At 42.4% G+C, this 22,126-nt stretch overlaps 1 protein-coding gene across 2 annotated transcripts in view; it reads left to right on the top strand.

Moving 5' to 3' along the window:
- Positions 1-1,184: 1,184 nt before the first annotated feature.
- LOC306938842 (uncharacterized protein) overlaps positions 1,185-22,126 on the top strand; it is a 42,969-nt gene continuing 22,027 nt past the window's right edge. For both annotated transcript variants that reach the window (XM_079523176.1, XM_079523175.1), the window contains exons 1-2: positions 1,185-1,625; positions 21,118-21,330. In XM_079523176.1, coding sequence (XP_079379302.1) covers positions 1,559-1,625; positions 21,118-21,330 — 280 coding nt within the window. In that variant the 5' untranslated portion in view covers positions 1,185-1,558. The remainder of the gene's footprint in view (positions 1,626-21,117; positions 21,331-22,126) is intronic.

The following is a 22,126-nucleotide window of genomic DNA, read 5'->3' as shown; positions in this document are numbered from 1 at the left end:
AGCTCAACAACCACATAATCATCAACAAGAACAACATTATGACATTAAAAGCAGATATATAACAGGCATGCAAATCACATGCAAGCATGAGAACATAATGCAGGCATGCACTTGCATAGCACATAAAGCAATGATTGAGTCTTAAAAAGTATGAATCTAGGCTAAAGCAGTAAAAGCACATTCACAAAATTAAAAGAAAGCCATGCATGGAAATGGTGCTGGATGAATACAAATGGCCTGTATGCTAGATTCATATTATGGATATAAGCATTTCAAAACCTCTGCATTAATGAAGTGTTCTAGGTTCTGCAGTGAACATTTTGATTTATCACCATGCAGTGGGACAGTGGGTTGGGTTGATAACTTGATATTTTCCCTGTCATCATCAGTATCTTGATATCGTCATCAGTGGAACAAAGAGTCTATTCATTGATCATTGATCAAGATGACCTCAAGCCAAGGGACAAGGGGAAGAGGATGATCACATGTCCATGAAATTGCATGACTTAATGTTTTCTTCAAAAGCACCACATGCATTCACCATGATGGAAAAACATTAAAAGGGCCTGTGCTATGATGTGCTGTGCTGTGCTGTGCTGTGCTGTGCTACAGTGCTGTGCTGTGCTGTGTGTGTCACACAGAATAGGCCGCTATACCTATACTTTAATGTTTGCACTTTTCAGTTTTCACCAATAGTTTCAAGCATTTTTTTATACTTATTCTAAGTGGAAAGTTAATGTAACTAAACGATTAAAATGCACCATAATCACTAGTAGGCTTAGGCTACTCGGCTGAAGTTTTGTCAATCAGAAATTGAAAGACACTCTCTGACCAGTCCACCTTGCAAATATCGCTTTAATGTGTATAGTCCGTCGTACGACGAAGTACAAATCTGGGCGGCTGGGCCTGCCCTGTGTGCGAGAGTCCGAGATCAGCTGGTGGCAGACATCTGATGGATTCAACCATTCATTCTATAGGATACTGTACTGGACCGTTTTAGCTGTATCGATAAAATGCACGAGCACGAGGAGACGATATTAGGAAATACAATGGATGACAAAAGTTTACGTTAGATAAGATTAGATATAATATTGCTCGAAGTCGAAAAATATTGCGAGGTAAAAAATGATTTCTGCCCTCTCCCCGTTTCCCAACAGATGGCACAGTCCGTGTGAGAGGCAGCGGTTGTCCCGCATGGATCATGTTGTCCCTCCCTCCCTCCCTCCCTGCAGGATTTCTCCTACTGAAGCACAATCTCACTGTTGATTTTTCACTTTAGGAGGACCGACGGTCGTATAATATATACTGTATACACTCTCCCGGAATCGGTATAAAATATAATCAAGGAAGGAACACTGACATCGACAACTCGAACAGAACATTAGAGATAATTCTGCGACGTGTCGAAGCGGATCTTTGTATTTCTCAGCGGTATTTTGTTACTTTTCAGTTGGATTTACAAAGGGCGTGTGTTGTTGGCGATCAGTAAGCTACCGAACCGGGAGTTTGATCTCCTGTACTTCCATACTGAGGAATGACAGCAACTGGAATCGTTTGAATGGAAAAAATGGATTACAAGGACCTTGAAAATAATTTCGAGGAGAAACTGTCATTAACGGAGAAATGTGAGTTGTATGTCAGATATACAGTATAATAAAAGGGTCATACCGTCAGAGCAGCAGAGTGTGTGTGTGTGTGTGTGTGTGTGTGTGTGGGGGGGGGGCATGTAGCCTACTTGCCGTAATGCAGTTTTATCTTAATATTTCAACATGTACAGCGAGATGATGAAGCCATCGTTTTACATTTAGCTACATGGTGAATGTGTTATTATATATGGTATTTATGTTGCCGAATGGCCGTGTGCATGAGAGGTTATTCTCTCGACTTTATGACATAGTAGTAACACATGATTTTAACCATCATTTGAAATGGGTACCAGTCTACCACCAGACCTGTACCCCAAATGTGCTCTCGGAAGTCGAAACCCTTTGCATTGTCGACAGCGCTTAACGCAAAGAGCGGAATGAACCGCTATAATAGGCCTAGAATTTCGCTCGACAAGAGGTGCAAGAGATCCGTATCATCAGGCTTTCATGCCCCAAGCAGAAAGCCTGATAGTAGCCTACTGCTCCGGGCCGACCGACGCATCAAGTCAGTCCTGCTGACGGGCGGCCCACAGCTTTAGGCAGACAGACATGGAAAATGAGCCTGACACTGGAGAGATCTAGTGCAGTTAAATGACTCCAGCTCACCATGATGACCAACCAACCACAAAAACACTTAAGTCGACTTGGTCCCCTACCAAGAAAACACTGCTAATTTTAGCTGTGACAACACTGGTATCATTATAATTAGGTTACATGTGATTATCCTGATACGAGGGGTGTAAAGCCGCATTTACTAATACACACCTATACCAAACATACCGGTACATGTTTACTTGGTGGAAGGAAGGTGACTTCTGTGGTAGGCTGCAGGCAGCCCTCCCCCTTCCACTTCATAAGAGTGGAGACTGGAGAGCATGCACAGAATAGATGCCTGCTGCAGCTTGCAGCAGCTCAAACACACTTTATTTTATACTTCCTTTCCTTACACAACTTTGTCGCTAGTCAAAAACAATTGAGAATAATTAATAACATTGATATGTCATTACTGGCACAAAGTGGAAATCTCATGATGGTTCCCACCTCCTGTCTGTGTGTGTGTGTGTGTGTGTGTGTGTGTGTGTGTGTGTGTGTGTGTGTGTGTGTGTGTGTGTGTGTGTGTATGACTGCAGGACAGGTCAGAATTGTTGGTCAACATTGAGGGCGCCTTGTAGCTTGTTTTTCTCAGGCTATGCTTTTACTGCATGTTTTGACCGTCAGTGCGTCACATTATAATGTCTTCAGATTACTGAAATTTCAGTAATCTTTCACATATGAACTGTAGGTTTTCACCATGGATGTCTTCTCTGAGCATGTTTTGGTCCCGTTTACTGAGGTGGTCTTGCTGTCAAGCTCACAGTGTGTGTCATTATCAGGACTGTTGGACCCTGAAAAAGACAAAGTCCCTAGATAAACAGAAACATTCTTTTGTTCAGACTCATTCTTGTAAAGAACCAGGGAGTTTCTACAGACCGATGCACCTCCCATGTCAGAATTGTGAAAGGGTATCTAATCCCATATATCACTGTGATTTATTCAAACCCGAGGTTGGCAGGCTGTCGGCTTACCCACTAATGCATTTAAACCCCCTGTTGTCTCACCCTTCTCGACCCCACCTCCTTAACCCCACACCCCATCTCTCCTGGTTCCATGGTCCATACCATGATGGAATCAGTCAACTATACTGACCTGAATCTTTAAAGAGAAGATACCACTATAGATAGCACTATAGTCTGATAGCACTATAGAACAATTCTGACTGTGATAATAATCCCTCAAAGTCAGAGAACTCTAAATCACATTATTGCCACTCAAATCAATATAACAATATCATTCAATTTACAAGACAAACAAACCACATGCAAATGACAGCTGTGTGCAAATGACTGTCAACTTCAATATCATTAAGTGTACAGTAAGTAATGGAAATCAGCAGTTCTGTTCAAAAATTCATCCCGTTGAGAACAGTTCAGCCATTGTGTGTGTTTGCGTGCGCGCACGCGCAGGGGGGGGTAGTAATAAGTTTCATAGAAGATAAAACTTGGGCTTCAGTGGTCTTTATAAGAGCACAGACAGTCATAAGCTATCTAGGCAAGGAACCAGGGCGGAACTCCAAGACATAACATGTTCAAAGCCCCACTGTTTGTGGCTTCACAATAGGAGTGGCACCACCTTTTCTGTGATGCAGTCAGACAGAAACTGTTTGAACTCTGATTTAGCAGAGAAAGCCCCCACAGCTCCGGCCGTATAGCCAACTTCAATTGTCTGTATAATACTATAAGTATTTTAATGGTGTAGGTTTACGTGAATGAACTACCCAGATGTTAATCTTGCCAAAACCAAACTTTCCAAAGCCTGTGGCTTCTTTTTCAGCCTTACTACTGCCTTATAGACAGTTTCTTTGTTTGGAGTGAAGTGTCTATGGACATAATCATGGGATGTGGTTAGTCATGATAACCCCCCCCCCCTTTGGCCCCTGATGTTATGTTCCTCCTGAGTCAAGGTGACAGTCTGCTTGCTCTAAATGAGCTAATATTCTACCTCTCTACTTTTGTAATACCCTATTGGCCTGAATATAAGACTACTTTTTCTTCCAATGGAAATATCCTAAAAAACGGGGTCGTATTATTAAGCGGGGGCTAGCGGGGGCTAGACTACGATGTTCTTTTTCCACAAATGAGTCTTGAAATGGGGGTCATTTTATAATCAGAGTCGTCTTATATTTGGGACAATAAGGTATTAAACAGAGTTTGGTGCGTGCACACATTTCCCCAGCCCTATTCTCTGACATAGTATTGCCTTTAGTCAGAATTGGAATGGAGAACAAAATGAAGAAGCATCTTTCCTCCAGTTGGACTGTACTCAAGTTCTCTCAGCTCTGCTGATGCGTTGTCTTTGCAGCCCACGGGGCTTGTATGTTTATACATGTGGGTGGAGGGAAAACAGACAAGGGGTAAAGGGAAGGGCGTGGAAGGGATGGACAAGAAAGTAAAGCGATGCATTCTTTTCCAGAGGCCTGAATCGGCCAAAAAATGCACAGTGGTGTTGTCGTGGTGCTAGTCTGCTTGCTAGCCTGAGCTAGTGCCTGGAAAAGGGGGAATGAGGGAGGCGTACACTGTACTGCAGTGGTTCTCGAACAGGCAGAGTGAGCGTCTACACTAGCCTGTCGAGTGTGTCTCCTCTGAGCTCCACGTCAGCGAAGCTCCCGGTCCAGATGGTATAAATCACAGCCACGGCATTGACCTCTCGCACAGGAAGGAGAGGAAACGCTCCGTCCTGTGGATGTAGCGCTCTGATCCGCCTATGGACTGATTTGTCATGTGTAGGTTTTCCGTCACATCATCTGAGGAATGTCATGAATGGGTTTCCTTACTTACGGCCATTCTTAAACTTAGTTTAAACATGGGAATGAATGACTCTTACAGTATGTCACATGTCTTGTATTTAGTTTCCACTGGAGAAACAACACCTACAGCTTGCATGTCTCACATGTGTTTGTCCATCGCACAGGAAGGGAGTGACTTAGATCATGGCAGAGATCATTTTCTGTTATAGAGAAATGTATGTTGCTGGCTGCTGCACACATTTTTTTGTAGCCAGTAATATAAGGTGTAATGGTTTAACATTCAATGTTAGTCTAAATTGAAAACAAAACAAACTGGATTAGAGATTTGTTTTAGATATATTGTTATACTTTATTGATCCAGAAGGGAATTCTGTCTAAAACAGGCCTCTAATCTTCTACCTAGTCCTATGTTATTACGTGGCTTGCTCAAGCAAAATTCAGCTGTAATTTGTAGTAAGTAAGATTGTAAAGAAAAAGCAAGGTAATTCATGAATAACAGCCCCCGATTAGCTACGTTAATTTGCTGGTTGGTTGCTCACATTTCATAGCTGTCTTTTTAGATGAACTGTGTGGCACAATGGTTGGTGGAGTTAATTTAAGATTAATTGGGATGATTCAGCAAGTTAGGCCTTTAATTGAGTATTCTGCACTTGCCTGCGCAAACAATCTGCAGGTTCAGTTTGGTCAGTCAGAAGCCTGTGGATCCGTTTTTGCAGAGCATGGTTGTTTTCCTTCCTCCGGAGCTGGGCTGTCCCCACCATTACAGTCTAAATGGGCAGTTGTAATGCAATTTATTTGATGTTTTGTATTACGTATTTTATTTATTTCTGTGCATGGTGGCAAGAGGACAACTGTCTGATAGTCTAGTCTAGTAGTACTAGTAGTAAAAAACTATAATAAATACAATAATTGTTGTTTACTAGTGATTTAGTTTTGTTGTGAAAACCATGTGATATCAATGTAATGGCCTGGGTCAAGGGACCCAGAGGTGGTCTTTTAGATGGGTTCCAATGACATTATGAGTCGTACTTCAACAACGTTAGAGTACAGTACTGAGCACCCGGAGGGTGAAATTATTGCATCGTTTCTCAATTTAGTGAGTCTAAGGATGCAGGATGCAGGCTATATATATTTGGAGGTGATTTTCAGTTGTCTGCTTGATTACTATTATGCAGCTCCCCTTTACCCATGTTGCTTTGCAGTGCTAGATATTTCTGTTTGTGTCTCCAATCTCACCAACATATTTTGCATGCAGACTATATCTTGAATTTTTAAGTGTGCATGTGACCTGTGCATATGCACTTTATTCTATATGCAAAGTGTGTGTGTATCTACTGTATGTGTGACACAATGTACAGTCGGTGACGGTACAGATAAGTGTACATAACCTATACATGTTATATGTATAGCTGCACACACACACACACACACGCACACACACACACACACACACACACACACACACACACACACACACACACACACACACACACACATGCATATGCATACACATATACCGTTTAAGTCACTCACACAAGTCACACCACACCACCTCAGTCACAGGCTCCACTGGCTTTAATATTAGAGCACAGATGATGGCTGCAATGCAGACTGTTTACTGCAGCCCCAATCCATTTGGGTGAGGAGAGAGATGGGGGTGGAGTGGAGTAGATCAGTGCAGTCAGTGTCATCAGTTGTTTTCATCTGTAACCACTTCATAAAACAATTATATGTATGTTATGTAAGATATGTATCATTTTTTTTTGAAATTATGTTTTTATTTTGGTCCTTGTGTACAAGCATAATGAACAACTACATCATGAGAAGTACATTACATTACAATCATATACATATAAAGATATATTTCCCATGTTCTCAATGGTGACCAAAGTTACAACATTTTTCTTTTTCTTTGGAGCAAAAACAAAAAACGAACAAACAAGAAAAAACTAAAAAGACGAACATCTGGGCAGCTCTGAAGGGAAAAGGGGGAAAGGAGACGCTTTCACTAATCTACATTACAACTTATTTGTAAGCAAGTACAGGGTCATACATTCGATATGTATCATTTTTTAAGTGACATACTGTGAAACCTTTCCCTTGTTGTTGTGCAGCAATACATTCACCGGGTGGTTAGACAGGAGGTTCTGGCTGGTGTTTTCAGCTTTAAAAGACCAATCCCACATTAATATCATTCCATTGTCTTAAATTCAATACATTAAAGGCAGCCTTATGGCTCTGAACCAATGGCCACTGTGCTATGCTGTTACACAGCTGCACCAGTCAATTGATTACTGCTGCAACAGTCTCTTTAATGACGCTGCACTGCTTCCTTCATCACAGATCGACCGCAGCCTGCCTAGCTATTCTAGCCCTTGTTGTGTGTTGTTGTTTCCCTATCTTCTTTTTCCTGTCACAGCAGTGGTCTCTGAATTCTTATCTTCGACAAGGTCACCAACCTCTTTGTTCTCCAGGAAGAATTCTCAAAGACATTTTTGGGAGGAGCACTCATTTTAGTTGACACAACATAATGCGCATGTGCAAGTTTGACAACGAATTGAAAACACTTGAGATTTGATATCGTGGCAGACGCTGCAAATGCGAGGCATCGAGGCTTGTCAGGCACGTCTGAGGGAAATGCCAGGCGAGTGAGTGCCCGCGCTGAGCGGCTGATGGCTTCGCACATTGATGAGCATGGTGTCCGACTTGCCAAGCCGTGGGTGGATGGAATAGGTGAACCATAAATGGGGCTAATACAATCCTGCAGATCACGTCTCGCAAACATTTCCTTTGGAATAGCACACTTACGTCTTGAAGAGGTTTGTTCTATTCGCCTCCTGGTGTTATGCCTAGATGTGTTCCTGTCAACATGTGTTCTCCTATTCAGTATCCACCACAGTTATAGAGTTATGTAGAAAACCTTGCCTGCAGTGTGGTTAGAAAACATAACCACACTGCCCAAATCTATGCTTACCCTTAAAGGACCACCCATTTTCAACCTATACGGTATCTTCATATAATTGTTTCTCACTAATACTCATTATAAAATGACACCATTGTCTTCTCACTCTGTGTCTCGTGTTGAGGAGGACAGGAGAGCCAATCTTGTATTAAAGTTTGAAATATTGTTGCAATGACATGCGTTCCGATGATGTCACTGGTAGGCGGGTTTCTGAACTGTCCACAGCCCTCCACATAGAGACCTAGACCTAGTAGACAAAAAATTTACTATTTTTTAAGTATCTTTAAGTATTAGCATTAGTGAGGACCAAATATATGAAGATAAGTTGAAAATTGGTGACGCATATCTTTAAAGGTATATTCAGTTATTACACATAATTCAAATATCACTTTTTTTTCTTTTTTTAAATAATCCTCCCTACTATAGAGTGTGCTGACCATAGGAGTTCTTCCCTGTCCCTAGTGAACCCCTGGGGTCAAAAAACCTTAGGTTTCGTTTTTGTCTAGAGCGCCCAGCCTTCATCCAATCAGGATGAGAGGGGCCTTCCTCCAATCATGATAGAGTGGGGGTGGGCCTTAGTGCACGTGCTGTTGGCCTCAGGCCTCTTACACGTTCCCCAACTGTAGAACGTGTGCATGTGCACATCTTGTTAACAGGGGGAACGTTTTTTTTTCCAAATCACCCAAATCACTGAATGCTCCTTTTTATGCCTAAACTTCACCATCTCATCTGTAGAAAAATGCCTACACTAAATCAATTTGATTATGATAAACCCTTATGATAAACCCTTATACCTAAGCCATCTCTAATCGAATGCCTACATTTAACCATTATACCTAATCACCTCTAAAATAATGCCTAAACCTAACCAGGCAACACATCTCGACTGGGGCACATCTTGATACAACATCGGCTCTGTGGCTAATCATAATATGGAGGCTGATCTGCTCCCGTGTTCGACTGCCTTGCCAAACCCACAGGCATGTTCCAGGGTGATAACATACCGGTATCCACCAAAGGTTGATTATGTAACAAATCCATTCAACTTTCTGATTATTTCAGTGAATAGTCAATAGTTCTTTAGCCACAGTATGTTTGTGATCAGCTTGTTCAACAGCAGTGGCCACACTGAAGGACAACCCTGGTGCACAATGAAATCAGACCCTCGTTGACATTAAGCATACTCGTCGCACGTCACCATGCTGCCAGGTCAACATTAGTCAGCAGAGACTGTAACTTACAGTTATGCCCTACTTAAGGGTTCCAAAACAAGGCTGCGGTGCAGCAGCTGATGTTTGTTTCATCTTGTGCTATGGCTGCTGCACACAGGACATGTCTTTGATTGAACAAAAGGGATATGATATTCTACCACTTCTTAGTTCTTATTCAATGCACAAATGTGCTTATCTCAGACAACTAAAGCTAAAGCTGGTTTTGACACAGCAGATTATCATTGTTTGTAATATCTGGAGCATACTGTGCAAAAAACAAACAAAAAACAAATCGCACAAAAAAGGTTTTTGCACAGACTTCCACACTCTGCTGAAGTTAGAGCTCAGTAGCTGCATGTACAAACGCACATTAAAACGAGCGTCTGTACAGTATGTCCAAGCCTTATAAAGCTGGGTTGTGCTTTGTGCACCCTGGCTGTGTGAGTAATGGATTGTCCAACAGGACACCCCCCCCCCCCCCCCCCCCCCCAGATGTTCTTTTTGGCCTAAGCATAGCTGATCTTCTCTGTCTTTGTGTTCCTCCTCTTTTATTCAGCCCCCCCCCCCCCCCCCCTCTCTCTCTCTCTCGCCAGTCGCTACCCTCCTTGAAGCATGCTATTTGGGTTGAGCTCATGGCTAATGGACATTGTGCCCTATAATCTCACAAACTGGGCTTGCCAGTTTGAGATGGAGAGAGAGTTTAGCTTTGTTCTCATCCTGTCTGTTCTTTTTATTCCCTCTATTCCTTATTGTGTGAAGTCAGCACCCACCTTTCTCAGTCACGTGCCAAGCTATGTCACTGCATCTCAGGGAGATGACCTAATGATGAGCTCATTGTTGAGGATGTGAAACAGAATCACCATGACTACAGAGCAGTCACAACAAACCACCACGCCTACGCCTAGGCTATTTTCTCCCTGTCTACATGGCAGCTTTATGTTGTAAAAGCCTTTCTCAGATCACTACATTTGGCAGATTTAAGTGTCTTTCCTGTTTTGTCATTGTTTGAAAGCATCTCTTTGACTTTTTCAACATTCTAGTGCAGTGGTTCCCAAACTGTGGTGCGTGCACCCCTTGTGGTGCGCAAACGCGTTCTAGGGGGTGCGCGACATGAAAAGGCTAATGGTGGTGCTATGGTTTTATTATACAGTAAATATATTGACATAGTGTATTATGCCAATATATGGCAAGTATATGCAGAATATAGCCTATGCTGCATATACCATATTCAGGTTCATATATGTGTATATATAGGAAATATATATAGCTTATGCAGTTTTTGTGGGTGGTGCGTCAGCTAGGTCAGGAGGTAACAGGGGGTGCATGGCCAAAAAGGTTTAGGAACCGCTGTTCTAGTGTTATACACCAGTGTTTCTAAAGGTCCCCCAGTTTGATAGGCATTAGGCCACAGACCCCCATTTGATTGGTTGATTGAATACTTTATTGCAAAAAGTGTGCCAAAAGTACAAAGGTACAGTTATACATTAATGCTAAATGGATAATAACACAAAAATCCCTTTTGTTTCAATTGTGGTGGACTGGTGGTCCGGTGTATTCAACTCATTGAGACATAAAAAACGCATGCACGCACGCACACACACACACACACACACACACACACACACACACACACACACACACACACACACACACACACACACACACACACACACATAAAGACATACAATACTATACAATACTATACAAGAGATCATCAATACTAGGAGCAGTACAATTATATTTTCAGAAACAGTGGGGGGTACTTTCTTTTCTCAAGCTAGAAGACTTGTCTAGGTCCAAGTTGGGAGTTGGTGCTTATTACTTTTATTACTTTATTTGTTTATTTTGACGGGACAGGGCATATTCATGAACATTACAAATAAATACAACGTAAATACACTGGAATTAGCAAAGATGCTAAATTTCATCCGCGGTCCGGATGTTTGTTTATGAATTCATGCCCATGTTTGTGCCGAATCTGAGGGGAATGAGATCAGTGGAGCTCCCTCTGGTGTAGTGCCTGTGGGCGTTAATACAGACCCAAAGATCAAATCATTCCTTTAGCTGGGGGACCCACCGGAACCCAGCGCCCCACCCCACCCCCAAGGATGCCCTGTGGGTCCCGGACCCCTCCATGAGAACGAATGATATATACAATACATGCAAAGGAGTAAAATGAGCTAAATCATTCATGGCCTATGTATGATTCATGCTGTGCTCTATATTTTCTATGTGACTGGGTAACCCAGTTTATCGTGGCTAAAAGCACATGGATATCATCCCTGTTCTCAAAGGAGTCACGTTCTGTTTCACCTTTTTAATATTCCACGACCAGCATATATGGAAGCTATATCATTGGCATATATAGCTGTCACACATTTGAATTCATGCAATCATTCTAATATAAAAGGCTACGGGCCTGATTCACTAAGCTGTTTACACCCATTTGTTGGGTGTAAAGGAATTTTCCCAACATCCCATGTTAGTAGCCTGATTCAGTGATCTTTTTTTTGTCTGTGAATTTTGCAGAGGGCCACTCTTTTTCAAGTCTGCTCAGATGCAGACTTACATGGGACCAAAGCTTTTTTTAATATATATTTATTTTATTTGGAAAAAGCAGTACAGTATAGAAAGCATTTCTCTTAAAGGGGCATTCCACTCATTTTCAACATTTTACTATGTCATTAATATACCTTAGAGCTGTTGTGTGGAAATAATAAAAAGTCCCCCCGATTCTGTGTTTCCTAGAACTAGAGATCTGAAAAAAATCATTAACATGGTGAAACACATCTTGATGATGTCATCAAGATGCGTTTCACCATGTTAATGATTTTTTTCATACTTACAGTTCTAGGAAACACAGAACCGGGGGGACTTTTTTGTTATTTCCACACAACAGCTCTAAGGTATATTAATGACATAGTAAAATGTTGAAAATGGGTGGTTTTCTCCTTTAAGGACATAAGTGCATAGAATGCCTTATTCTATCTAACTACTAACGTGGGAAGTTTGGAAAATTCCTTTACACTGAAAATATGAGTGTAAACAGCTTAGTGAATCGGGCCCTACATCTTTATTATTGGTGCTGTGGTGGAGGTTGCACCACATTTACTGTCAGTAAATGACTAGGTAATTAATATATTATCTGGGTATAATGTTTGTTCAAGTTCATAGTACAGCTTAGCGATATGGACAAAATCAATTGTTTTTTGAATATCTCTATCTATTATTGTGACATGAGTTGTGACAATATAATTCCCCCCATACCAGCTTATAGTTCCGATATTTTCCTAGTTTTGGAAGGATTGTAGAATTCTTTTGAAAGTAAAATAGGGTTTATGTAATTAAAACCAGGAAAATACAACACCGCCATATTTCACAATATTACAACTCTAAGGCTATATCTAGTCTTACATCACAATATTGATATATTAGTGATACTGTATATTGCTCAGCCCTTGTTCATAGCACACACAGCTTGTGAGTGTGAATGGCCTGCAATTGTCACCACTGTCTGCTTTATAATCAGGAACTGTACCTACAACGTGCTAGGTATTGGTAACCAGCACTTCAGTCTGTCTGACAATGATTTGTAGTTGTGTACGCTGTTGCTGCTATTCACTTAGTCTTTCTAAATACAGCTGTTCCTCGTAATCTTTTAAAGGTTCAAAGGGTCGTGCAAAGTTTCCTGGGCCCTAAAATGTCACACAGCTTGAGTCGCATGATGTTGGGCTGTTAGGTTGTTCAGGCACTTGGATGAGTTCAGAGCAGAAAGCATTTGGTGTTAATTGCAGTCATTGACCCAAGTTTTCTCGGTTTTATTGTTGTTTATTTACTTTTATATGGAGCTGTGAGTGAATGTACTGTGTGTATACTGTATACCAGTAGTTCTCAACGTTTCCAGGCCGTGACCCCCCCAAATAATTATAGGCCTATTTGAACTGGTGACCCCCCCACCCTGACAAGCACCTGGAATTTATTGTAGAAGTTGAGGTATTAAAATTAGTTTGACTCTGTTCCACAGATAAATATTGCGTTGCGAGGCATGGTGAGCTTTTGTAGAGCAGCTATTTTCACAAATCTTGCCACTTTTTTACATTATTTGGCAATTTGGCAAATTGTTGACCAGTTTTTATAGTAGTTTGTTGATTACTTTTGGTGGAGTTTAATTGTCTTTTTTTCATTACATTTCTTATTTTTTGTTGTTATAAAGGTCTTAAAACCTACATTTGATATAGTATCCTTCTCCATGATCCCTGGGTCGGCGGTTCGAACCCCGGCTCCTCCTGTCCACATGTCGAAGTGTCCTTGGGCAAGACACTGAACCCTACATTGCCTCCAATGAGTTGCCTCGGTGTGAGCTTGCCACCATTGGTGTGTGAATGTGGGAAGTGAGGACGCTGGCGTCAACTGTTCGCCGCTTCACTTCCCAATGCATGAATGAATGAACCATTGTAAAGCGCTTTGAGCACATGGAAAAGCGCCATAAAAAATTAAAAATGCAATTCATTATTATTGTCGATTACTATATTTCACATTTTTCATTGTACCAAAGTGCTTCACAGGTCCGAGACAATACAAAACAAGACAAAACAATACAATACAATACAATACAATACAATACAATACAATACAATACAATACAATACAATACAATACAATACAATACAATACATTACAATGCTTACAATACAATACAATACACCAGTATAAGACAGTTAAAAACAACATACAGTTAGAATAGACAATAGAAAAAAAACGATAGAAAAAAAACATTCAGAGCAGCAAGGAGAAGCTGTGCAGGACACCTAATCAATATAATCATCTGACAACATGATCATGTTCATCCCACAGAAGATTCTCTCATGAGGGCCTCTCTGGGAAGCAGCGAGCACGTTGTTTTATGTTGCTGTTATGCCATAGGGGCAGAGAATCTCTTCCTTAGCCTATCCCAGATTCCCAGGGGCACGGTTATTGGTCAGCCGTGCACATTCCCCCCCTCCCCATCAGGAAGTGGTGGATGAGATATTCGTCTTGCGAACATGTGCTCCGTGCAGAGTGTGTCATGCCCACATCCTGCAAAATGTGACTGTGAAACACAGAATGGACAAAATGTCCCTTTTGACTTGACATTTTGCCTCTTGGCAGCATTGTGGTCATTTAAACTATTTCCCTCTACACTGAAATTATGTGGGATGATACAGCTATCAAGCATCAACTCAATCTAATAGCTCACATACTGTACATCTACTGACATGAACGAAACACACACACACACACACACACACACACACACACACACACACACACACACACACACACACACACACACACACACACACACACACACACACACACACACACAAGGAAAACATGGGGGAAATGTGCATACCAGGGATTTCTGAGGTTGGCCTGACCCAGATCCAGCATGTGCAGATGACACTCTCCCACTCATCAGCATATACACATACATTACATTGCACACACATACAGTACAGACGCAGGCATTCTCGCCTTCGCACGCACGCACGCAAAATTACTAGTGCACCATAGCTTGCACCATACGCTTTGACCTGCTACATGCCACATGAGCTTCTGTACAGATGGAGTAAATCTCCATCACTTGTTTATTTAAAGACTACAAGCCACTGGAAAGATGGTCAGAAATCAGAATGCACTGGCGTTTGTGCTCTTGTCCTGCATAGATAAATAAGGTATACAGTCGCTGTGATTTCCCAAGGTGCCTCAGCAGAAGTCAGTCCCTTTTATGGCTGACATTCTCCGTAGGGTGCACATCCCTATTTATAACTCTTGAAACTGTCACAGTGGCACAGAAACCTGAGATGGCTGCAGAGGGAAGGCGAGTGGAGGAGGCGGGGCCTAGGCACACAGATGGACGGGAACATGGCGAGTCTGTGTTTCTGCGTTAATTAGAACCCGTCATGTGAACAGCTGACAAGCACTGCACTGCACTGTTGAGTGAGCTGAGATTATGTGCAAATTGTACACACACTGCTCGATTTATTGCATGGATGTTGATTGACATTGCAGAGTCACTCATTTCAGTTAACTATTTATTTATTTAGCGAATGCAAAGTCCTTTAGCCAATCGGTTGCCTCCTGGTCTGCTGTATGGAGGGTGATTAATCCTCCTTCCAGTCTTTGGAGAGGGCAAACTTCTATGATGTGCTTCATAGTTTGCTCCTCACCACACGCACACAGTGGGCTTGGGCTACTGCCCCACTTGTGAAGGCTGGCCAAGCAGGGGCCATGTCCAGTCCTGAACCTATTCAACGTAGACCACTGTCTCCTTGGGAGGGTGGTGCCAGGGACCTGTTGGTTGGGGTCTGACACCAGGTGTTTGTTTGAGACCTCATTGGACTCCCATTCCCTTTTCCAAGCTGATTGGATGGTGAAGTCAGCTGATGGGGGGGTTCTTCCAAATTGGTCGTCTAGATGGGAGTCGAGCAGTGGGTGGGTTAAATATGTCTGCATGGATTGGTAGGTGGGGAGAGTCTTTGACCTTTTGAAGCATCCTTTGAGAGACTGCTGCTCGCCGGATATGTGGGGGGGCTATGTTTGATAATACTGGGAGCCAGGGGAGTGGTGTGGAGCGAATAGTCCCGGTTATGGTTCTCATGGTGGTGTTGAGCTGGGTGTCCACTTGGTGTGTGTGTGATGACCTAGACCAGACAGGGGCACAATATTCTGCTGCAGAGTATGACAGGGCCAGTGCTGAGGTGCGCAGGGTGGAGGCTGCCGCCCCCCATTTTGCACCAGCAAGTTTACAGAGCAGATTGTTCCTGGACTTCACCTTAGCTGCTGTCCCTTTTAGGTGTTCCTTGAAGGACAGAGTTCTGTCGAGGGTCACACCAAGATAGGTTGGATAGGGTGCATGTTTTAGTTTGAGTCCGCTCAGGTAGATGTCTAGTTCTCTGGCAGCTTTAGCATTGTGGAGATGGAAAACACTGGAAACAGTTTTTGCTGGGCTCGGTATTAGGCGCCATGTTTTGCAGAACTGGTCCAGTTTGGAGAGGTCTTCGGTGAGCACTTGTTCCAGTGGGTCGAAGTCTGGTGCTTGGAATGCCAGACAGATGTCGTCAGCGTAGATGAATTTGCGGGATTTGGTGGTTGGTAGATCATTTGTGTAGATGTTGAACAGGGTTGGAGCTAGAACTGAGCCTTGCGGGAGTCCATTTCGCTGTGTTCTCCATGCACTTATGTTCTGTCCGAGGTGGACTCTGAACCTCCGGTTGGTCAGCAGAGTTTGGTTTCAGTTAACTAATCTCACAGGACACAGACAGAGGTTTGTTAAAAACTGGAAACCTTGTCTAACTCAATCACTGTACCCTCTGTATGAGTGGCCTTCTTTAGCAGGTGGAGGTGGAGCCTGGAGCCACTGTTACCTTTTCATTTATAAAGCCATACCCAGAGCCAGAGCTCCCATAAGATTCATACATAATATGCAGTTTATGTCTTGTGACTAATGGCAACTATCAGCTTTGTTCACAAAACAGTGCTTTGTTAAAATTGCTTACGGCTCATCTGGAATTTGTTTAAAAACACATTGAATGTTTCTGCTTCTTTTTCCTGGAATGAGCTGCAGAAATGTACGAAATTTCAGGAACTTGAATGATTTATGATATTGATGATGACGACGACAACTATGATGATGATGACAAGCTAGGGATACAATTATTGAGGACAATGATATAGCAATGTTTTGATGGCACATTGTCTGCAGCAGACAATGTTACTTTACTTTTATGTAATTAGTCTGTCATAAAAAAAATATTAAACTTATTACAGGTTCTTTAATTTAAAATTGCAGTAGTAATGTCACAGTAATGTATTTTGCGTGGTGCTTAATCAGGTACTTTTTCCTGTCTGACTGTAACTTTGTACTTTGTACTGTAACTTTGTACTTCTGATGAATTGCAAATGGAGAACCCTGCCTGATGTAAACAAATCTTAGCGCTTTTTCTGGTTTCATCCGATTCCTCGTAGCAGTTTTTGTATTGACCTGTACCTTCGTTTGAACTGTGCCCAACTGCCCATTCTACTAACTGTGAATGAAAAATTCAATCAATCAATCAATGTTTGTTTTTTTTGGGCCCGGCTTCTTTTCCAAATCCGATTTTTGCTTTTTGTTACAGTTACGGTTAGGTCACTCGGTACAGAGAATTTTACTTCTGTATTGTGAATAAGTATGTAGCCCTTGCACCTGTTGGTATATGGATATATATGGATATATCATAGATATATTTCGGATCCTTTTGTACCAGTGTTTTGTAATTCTACCTACTCCTTATTGTGTTCTCATATCAGTAGAGAGTGGAGGAAGCACACAGCCACGCCTGTTCTCCAGTCTACATACGCATTATGATAATAACCAGTTGGTTAAAAACCTACAGCATAAGCCCAGCCTGGGAGAGTGACTTCAGCCTCTGAGAGACACCACATTTCCTTCCATTTTGGATGGTTCTGAGTTGACCCAACTTTCTTTCTTCCATTCCTTTCATCTTCTCAATGCATGGTCCTGGAATTCAATTTCCAGAACCTCTCTTGTTCAGATTCTGTCAGTAGTTTAGCACATCGAGCAACCAGTCCCGCACTTCCTTGTCATCCCCTTTGCTACAATATTGGTCTCCGAAGGAGAAAATACATTATTGTAGACTCTACAATAATGTATTTTCTTCTTCGGAGGTGACCACACATCTTGTTGTTCAGAATGTAGTTTATGCGTCATCGTAACAGATGGGGCCTGTAATTCACACCACGTTATCCTGACATTAGTATTCTACTATGCATGCTTCGGCTTTAACCACCCTACTTAACCATCCCTACTACAGTTATTTGACTGGGTTCCCTCTGGGCCAGGGGTCTATACTTGGTCCCCTCCTTTTTTTCCCTCTCCACCAAAAGTTGAATTTTGTCTGGGACAGTTATTTTTCAGCTATAATGACAAAGTAGGGATGCCAATTTGAACGTGGTCGTGTTGGCTGCTTGTATGGCAAGATACTAGAAGGGGGCAGTTGGTGAGAGGCCCAGGGTTAACCTGTGATCAGTGAGTGTTTGCACGGGCCCAAGGAGCATGTCACGCCCCATCTGCCCACCATTAGCCAAGGTAGAGTCAGCTGGCTTTGAACCCCTAATCTGATGAACTACCTCAGCATCTCTACTCACTACTCAGTATTGTTTTATTGTTGCTAACCCCCCCCCCCCCCTCCCCTTGTCTCCCCTACTAATTTTCTTATTTCTTATTTCTTTCTCTGTCATTATGAATGTAGTGTAGCTGCTTTCACTCTCTCATCGTCCTCCAGCCTTCCTTTTCTCAGTAGAACTTTCTACACAGTAAAATCATTTTCACTTTTGTAACTCCATTGTACACTCGGTTCAATAAACATCAGGGATTTTAGCACTGCTTTCCAAAGGTCATTGTGGAAGTGTGCTGTGAAATTTGTTTGCCCTTTCTCCTCCTGCCTCCTCCTGTGTCACCTCTCACACCCTGTCCCTTCCCCTGTCATGTGGCTTTATCGCTCTGTGTAGATTGGCTCTGTGTCTCTAGTGTGTGTGACAGAGAACGAGAGAAGGATTTGGGCTTGGACTCTCAGAGAAGCAGCAGCTGAACAGCCAAACGCAGTGATGAGGGTCACCAAGTGTGAAAACAAAGTCAAAGCAGGAATGAAAACAGGATGTGATTTGCTTTTAGTTTTTGGCTCAATGTAAACTCTTTGTCACCCACCCCCCTCCCCACCCCCAAAGTCACAGGTTAGTGAGTGTCTGGCTCAATGACTGAGGGGCATCGGACTTATGATGATTATCTCGGAGATAGAAATCCACAGATCCTCTGCATGTGATGTGCTACTGAATGTTTGTGGCCATTTATTTGGCTGCTGATATTATTTTACATGGCTGGCCCAGACCCAGTCACATACAATTATGGAATCCAAATTGTAATGTCACCACAGTTTATTTTTATACATGCCTGTTAAAAATGGGTATATATTAAATTATGATATATTTTTGTTCTTCTTAACCTAAGCCAAAGCCTATATGTGGCATGCGCCTGGACCACTTGGCCAGCGGGTGAGCCACCTGGGCACCACTGTTGTGTTGGGTGGGGATATGGGCTAAGATTAGTGCTTTTGTAACACTTGCTATGCATCCCATGTGTATAATAATCAACCAGACAATCTGGTTCACTTCCCCCTCTTGAGATAACTCCCCTTTTCTGTTGAATTTCCCGACCTCCAACCTTCACCAGGTCATTCAGTTCACTGTTTCTCAAGTATCTCAACTAGTGGGAAAAAAACAAAAAAAAACAAAAAACAAATCCTACATTACTACATGAATGGTTAGGGACCACATGCAATACTTCGACAGACCACCAGTGGTCCACGGACCACCTGAAAACCGTTAGAGTCTATGGTTAGAGTCTATGGTTAGCCTTTGTCAAAACTGAAATGAAAATAATGGTGAATGCTTTGATGCCCCTGGAGGAAGAGCCCTAAACATTACCTTTCCTCTAGCGGCCGCCAGATTGTTATGTGCAAATGCCAGATTTGCACATAACATATCCGCTAATATAATAGGCGGATTACAAGATTATCCCTATTGATTTGTAATTCCACAACCTTCCCTCTAGCTCTAGAATCATCCTTAGTCTAGGCCAAAAGGTAATGTAGCTTTTCACAGTTTAAAACCTCATCAGTCGTTTCATACTGCTTTGGCACAGCTGAGTTTAGGTAGCAGCTGAGCCTTTAATATACGGGGTATACACATGCTTTTTGCGAATAAAAAAAGATGTCATGACCATGTGGTGCATGCATATCTGTTAAATGTGTAGCTGTGTAGTCATTCAGGGTGTCTGAGGTGTAAACCGATTTTAGGAAAAGACTGGCTTGTGTAATACATCGGATCAAACACATGCACCCAGTGTAAGGTGTACACTAGCATCTGGCAGCTTTCATTCTATCTAGCGGGTTAACAGAACAGTGTGAATGCGATGAGTTGTTAATGTAATGGTGGATAACAGGCTGTGAGTGTTGGGCTAATGATACTTGCGTTGCCAGACTGTTGCCTCTCGCAATTTCCAAATGTTTCCATCATATATAGCATCATATATAGCATTCGGAGATTGTGGAATAGTTGTCTGGATACGCGAGGCTAATGATGCTAGTGAAGGCGTTCAGTTTAAACAACTTAATACTTTTCCATATACAAATCCACAGAGGGGTGCCCTGGGTGCAGCCATTACTGATGTGTACCATTACAGCTTTACACCTCAGCACTGATACACCTGGCCTACAGGGCACTTTGTTTTCAAGCATCACCTTGCTGATTGTTTTGAAAAGAAAATATATCAACACAGATAGAGATGGAGAGAAATGGGACCAAAACAAAAGCATATGTATAAGTAAAGAGAGTCAGTACATTTACAGTTGATTAGTCTTCCCACAGCTGTGTGTGACTGTAGCAGGGTATTAAAATCTTTGATTAGTCTGCCCACAGCTATGTGTGACTGTGGCAGGGTATTCAAATCTGTGCTGTCTGTCTGTTTGTGTGTTTGTAACTTGAACAAGGTAACTTGAGAAAGATTTTCACAAAACATGGTGGGAATGTTCAGTAGGCTGCTCAAATAAAATAAGAAGAAAAAAAAGGTTTTGGTCGAACCGGCCAAAGGTCGAGGTTACATACTGTACAAGGTCAATGTCAAAATCCAAGAATGGATGGATTCATCGAACAAAAGAGCAGCAGGCTGCCACAAAGAGATGATTAAGATGAAAGGGACAAAGTCACAATCAAGAGATGTACCACTAGAGATGTTCATATGTAATACTCTTTAAGTATTGCTCGGCAGTTATCACACATAATGCGTATTGTACACCAGATGTAATTCCACGTGATCATGGATAAAATATTAATCTTTTTCTTTTCTTCTCCGTCTTCCAGCTCTGCCCTTGCCTATTGAATCCCTTACCATCCAGAATGAGGACAAGGTGCCAGCGAAGGAGCCTCTGACTCCCAATGACTCGGCTGTCGTCTCAGACCTCTCTCCCAACACAGACTCCAGCCCCAAAACAGACCTCTCTACCAAGACAGACCCCTCCCCCAAGACAGATGCCAGGCCAACCACCCCTGCCACCAGCCCGCAGCCCAAAAAAGGTGCACTGCTAGCTATACACTTTGTTTGATTATGATATAGCTCTAGCCTCGACTAGTCTACACATGGTGTACATGGTGTGAGAAAACATTGGAAACCCCAGAGGTTCTGTTATTGCACTGAACATGAGAAACACCTCATAATGTCGTCTCTGTTCTAGGCATGTAATATTACTATTAGGCAAACATTGGGACAAAACTAGGCGAACATTTGTCAAAAATAGCCAATCTACAAGCTCGGGTTCATGTTGCAATGTGATGCTCTGTGAGCTTATTGTTTGGAAATTTTCAGCAAAGAGATTTGGTGTTGAGGGAAAAAAGGACTGGGCCAAGTACAGACAACTGGGGGACCCCAGTTAATGAAGTACTTTATATAGGGTTTAAGTGGTTAAAACAGATAAAGAAATCATGCATCATCTTCACATGTAGGATACACATAGCTGTTTCAATGAAGTCCTAAAAGGGCCCAGTTCCACAGATGGTGATGGCTGAGTGCCATACTCTCACTCTATGGTATGCAAAGAAGACAGGGTGTATAGTCTGCAGAGGAAGACTGATGGTGGTATAAGGAGGTGCAGAAGGAGAGGGGTGGGTCAACAATAATAAAAGACCTCCGGACCCAGAAGGGTTATTGTCAGCTCTCCAGAGTATCTTCAGATCGACCAGACTAAAGCGTAGCCGGGGCACGGGGAACTATTTGAATGTGGGGAAGGGGAAAGGACGGGTTGCCATGGAGATGGGTCTCCAAGGCTGCAGGGTGTGATTGGTTGAGAATTCATGACACACATACTACTACATA

This window comes from Electrona antarctica (assembly GCF_951216825.1).
Source record: "Electrona antarctica genome assembly, chromosome: 15".
Taxonomy (NCBI): domain Eukaryota; kingdom Metazoa; phylum Chordata; class Actinopteri; order Myctophiformes; family Myctophidae; genus Electrona; species Electrona antarctica.
Note: the sequence above shows the minus strand (reverse complement) of the source record. Positions and strands in the feature narration are given on the sequence as shown.